Source organism: Rhinoderma darwinii, assembly GCF_050947455.1.
Source record: "Rhinoderma darwinii isolate aRhiDar2 chromosome 4 unlocalized genomic scaffold, aRhiDar2.hap1 SUPER_4_unloc_8, whole genome shotgun sequence".
In the NCBI taxonomy this organism is placed as follows: Eukaryota; Metazoa; Chordata; class Amphibia; order Anura; family Rhinodermatidae; genus Rhinoderma; species Rhinoderma darwinii.
In genome coordinates this window covers 195,884-200,258 of record NW_027461763.1, presented here as the reverse complement: position 1 = coordinate 200,258, position 4,375 = coordinate 195,884, and the positions used below count along the sequence as shown (strand labels likewise).

Genomic DNA, 4,375 nt, shown 5'->3' with positions numbered 1-4,375 from the left:
CTTAGAACTTTATCAGCAATTTCTCATATTTTCAATAAAATTTCAATAGGCCATTTTTTCAGGGACCAGTTCAGTTCTGAAGTGGCTTTGAGGGTCTTATATAGTAGAAAGTCCCCATAAATCACCCCATTTTGGAAACTGCACCCCTCAAGGTATTCAAAACCACATTCAGAAAGTATTTTAACCCTTTAGGCGTTTCACAGGAATTAAGGCAAAGTAGAGGTGAAATTTACAAATTTCATTTTTTTTGCCGAAATTCATTTGTAATAAAAAAAAAATCTGTAACACAGAAGGTTTTACCAGAGAAACGCAACTCAATATTTATTGCCCAGATTCTGCAGATTTTAGAAATATCCCACATGTGGCCCTAGTTTCCTAATTGACTGAAACACCGGCCGCAGAAGCAAAGGAGCACCAAGGGTATTTTGGGGCCTCCTTTTTTAGGAATATATTTTAGGCACAAATGTCAGGTTTGAGGAGGTCTTGTGGTACCTAAACAGTCGAAACCCCCAAAAAGTGACCCCATTTTGGAAACTACACCCCTCAAGGCATTTTTCTAGGGGTATAGTTAGCATTTTGACCACACAGTTCTTTTGCAGAATTTAGTGGAATTAGTCTGTGAAGATGAAAATCACCTATTTTTCTGTGGAAACATAGAATTTTTTCATTTTTACAAGGAATAAAGGAGAAAAAGCCGCCCAACATTTGGAAAGCAATTTCTCCCGATTACGGCAATACCCCATATGTGGTCGTAAACGGATGTTTGGACCCACAGCAGGGCTCAGAGCGCCTTTTGGATTTTGAAAAAGCACAGAGGATCCTTTGATTCAGGAACACCGAAAACTTGGACCTCACAAAGCTGAAGGTAGGTGTTTTTTCCTGGCAGGATGATGTTGACGTATTGGCCGGCCATGTTGTTGCACTGGAAGGTCGTGGTTCCACCATTGGGTATATTAGTGATTTCTGCACAGCTGTATAGAATGACAGAGACAATTGTTAAAGCATCATTATTACCAGTGGAGTAGCCATAGTGGGTGTAGAAGAAGCCGTTGCACCCTGGTCTCCGTGCCTAAGATGGCCCATACACCTCTCGGCCACAAGTAAATGTCATGTGGTGGGTGGGAGCCCTGTTACAGATTTTACACCTCTGATTATCATGTATCTTTCTTCTCTAATATTACTGAGGAGTATGCCCGATAATGGGGCATTAGCTTCTGGTGACAATCTTAAACATGGCATGAGACTGGCCACTTGGAGGGACTTCTGTTGGGCCCAAAGCATCAGTGGGTCTTTCAAGTATTGGGCAGTAAAGATATGGACTATATTAAGCATTACATTGGATTCAGACAATCAAATTTGATGGTGGCCCCTTTATTCTTTGGGCTAACGAATGGATGACCCTACGAGTGTCGACCATTGGATGTACCAAAGGATGAAGTGGCCATATAAGACATATAGGACCATCAGTGGTGTAAAGTAATTCTGGGAAACACCATTTTCAGAATCCAAGTACAACATTTGGACCTTCTTGGTGTTGCTGAGAACTTACGAAGAGGACTAGAGCTGCCGTATTAGTCGTTATCATACACAACGTTTTATTTCGGCCCTCCACCACCAACTACCAGATTGGGTTAAGAGGGTGGATAAAAACTGTGCCCACTAGTTCTCGGCTTTGTCCTAATCACATGACCTGTCCCGTTGACTGGTTTCCCCAATGGTTGAGTTGCCACTAGAAGTACCACCATACTAAAGTCCTACAGAACCAGCCACACAGATCAGCGTTCACCTTGGGTTATTATTGCCGTTGTTTTCCAGAGAGTCCCCAACCAGGAGCTTGGCTCCATTCAGCCTCTCGCCACAGCAGTCCCCTCTGTTAGTGATGACGATGTGGGAGATCTGATGGGGTCTCAATAGGTCCACTCTCCACCAGGGAGACCCTTCCGCATTAGTACATGAGCAGGATCCAAGGTGGAAATTAGAGTTTAGATTCCCATCTATGGCATTTATAGCGCTGGTGGTCCCGCTGTATATGGAGGATTGTGTTGCACGACCTTGAAGGGCGATATTTCTGACTATGTGAAAAAAGAGGGAGTAGTGTGCGCAAAAGAAGATTAATTATTGATCCAGAAACTGAAAATCCATCCTGATCATGTTCAACTGACACAACTGCAGGGTTTGTTACTTTGTATCAGATTACATGACAGCTGAATGTATAAGGATATAACATATATATGTCTTACTGGGAATATAGTTCTCAGCAGCAGCTGTAGTAGATAGAATCCACAGGAGGGTGGCGCTGTGGAGCAATTTCATTCTTCTAATGCCACTGATACAATCTATAATAAACAATGAAGACACAATATTCATACAACCTATAGATGTCACGGTCAATAATCGGAGGAGTCATTATGGAACTCACCCCCATAAAGCTGAAAATATTTTTAAACATATGATACCTCACCGATCCCATACTATCGAGATTAAAAACGGTGGCCAAAATTATTTTCCTGATATGGTTTTACATAGGACTGCCGGTCTACAGCCCCCAAAAGCCAAGCAGCTGTCTAGATAACCACTGGACTGCTTTTTAGGGCACAGCTGTGATGAGTGACTCCAGATTACCTGCACTGTCTATTGGAGCCTGAGGAAATCTAAAATGTATCTTATGTGTTATCAGGGGGTCAGGCTGCTGTTCTGTTCTCCATGATTTACACTGCAGCTCTGCTGTATTAGTTTATAGCTTTGATCACTGACTCCAGCCTTTACTATTGACTATTGGAGTGTGAAATAATCTAAGATACTTAAGAAGCTCAGGCTGTTGCTTTGTCCATCCACCATGCTTTACACTGCAGCAAAAGCAGAAAGTCAATATAAAGTAAGCTGATTTTTATTACAGCAAGGACAGAATTATTATAAACTGCATGAAACTAAACCTCCATTAAGAAAAATATGATCAATTACGTGCCATGTCACATATAGACTGAGGTAAAAAAGCTTAATAGCACTTTACAGTGCCCATGTACCAGTGTTATACAGTGCCCAAATACCACAGTTGCACAGTGCCCAACTAACAGTATTATACAGTGCCCAACTAACAGTGATATACAGCGCCCAACTAACAGTGTTATACAGTGCCCAACTAACAGTGTTATACAGCGCCCAACTAACAGTGTTATACAGTGCTCAACTAACAGTGTTATACAGCGCCCAACTAATAGTGTTATACATTGTCCAACTAACCGTATTATACAGTGCCCAACTAACAGTGTTATATAGCGCCCAACTAATAGTGTTATACAGCGCCCAACTAACAGTGTTATACAGCGCCCAACTAATAGTGTTATACAGTGCCCAACTAACAGTATTATAGTGCCCAACTAACAGTGTTATACAGTGTCCAACTAACTGTGTTATACAGTGCCCAACTAACAGTGTTATACAGTGCCCAACTTATAGTGTTATATAGTGCCCAACTAATAGTGTTATACAGTGCCCAACTAACAGTGTTATACAGTGCCCAACTAACAGTGTTATACAGTGCCCAACTAACAGTATTATACAGTGCCCAACTAACAGTGTTATACAGTGCCCAACTAACAGTATTATACAGTGCCCAACTAACAGTGTTATACAGTGCCCAACTAACAGTGTTATACAGTGCCCAACTAATAGTGTTATACAGTGCCCAACTAACAGTGTTATACAGTGCACAACTAACAGTGTTATACAGTGCCCAACTAACAGTGTATTACAGTGTCCAACTAATAGTGATATACAGTGCTCAACTAACAGTGTTATACAGTGCCCAACTAATAGTGTTATACAGTGCTCAACTAACAGTATTATACAGTGCCCAACTAACAGTATTATACAGTGCCTAACTAACAGTGTTATACCGTGCCCAACTAACCGTGTTATACATTGTCCAACTAACCGTATTATACAGTGCCCAACTAACAGTGTTATACAGCGCCCAACTAATAGTGTTATACAGTGCCCAACTAACAGTGTTACACTGCGCCCAACTAGTAGTGTTATACAGTGCCCAACTAACAGTATTATAGTGCCCAACTAACAGTATTATACAGTGTCCAACTAACTGTGTTATACAGTGCCCAACTAACAGTGTTATACAGTGCCCAACTAACTATATTATACAGTGCCCAACTAACAGTGTCATACAGTGCCCAACTAACAGTGATATTCAGTGCCCAACTAACAGTATTATACAGCGCCCAACTAACAGTATTATACAGTGCCCAACTAACAGTATTATACAGTGCCCAACTAACAGTATTATACAGTGCCCAACTAATAGTGTTATACAGTGCCCAACTAACAGTGTTATACAGTGCCCAACTAACAGTGTTATACA

General features: G+C 41.2%; 1 protein-coding gene across 1 annotated transcript; it reads right to left on the bottom strand.

Moving 5' to 3' along the window:
- Positions 1-781: 781 nt before the first annotated feature.
- On the bottom strand, positions 782-2,325 carry LOC142684118 (fucolectin-4-like). The gene is made up of 3 exons (XM_075847513.1): positions 2,241-2,325; positions 1,787-2,072; positions 782-971 (listed from the first exon to the last, which is right to left on the bottom strand). Exons 1-3 carry the CDS (start codon positions 2,311-2,313, stop codon positions 782-784), a joined length of 549 nt encoding a protein of 182 aa, XP_075703628.1. The 5' UTR covers positions 2,314-2,325.
- Between the last annotated feature and the right edge of the window lie 2,050 nt (positions 2,326-4,375).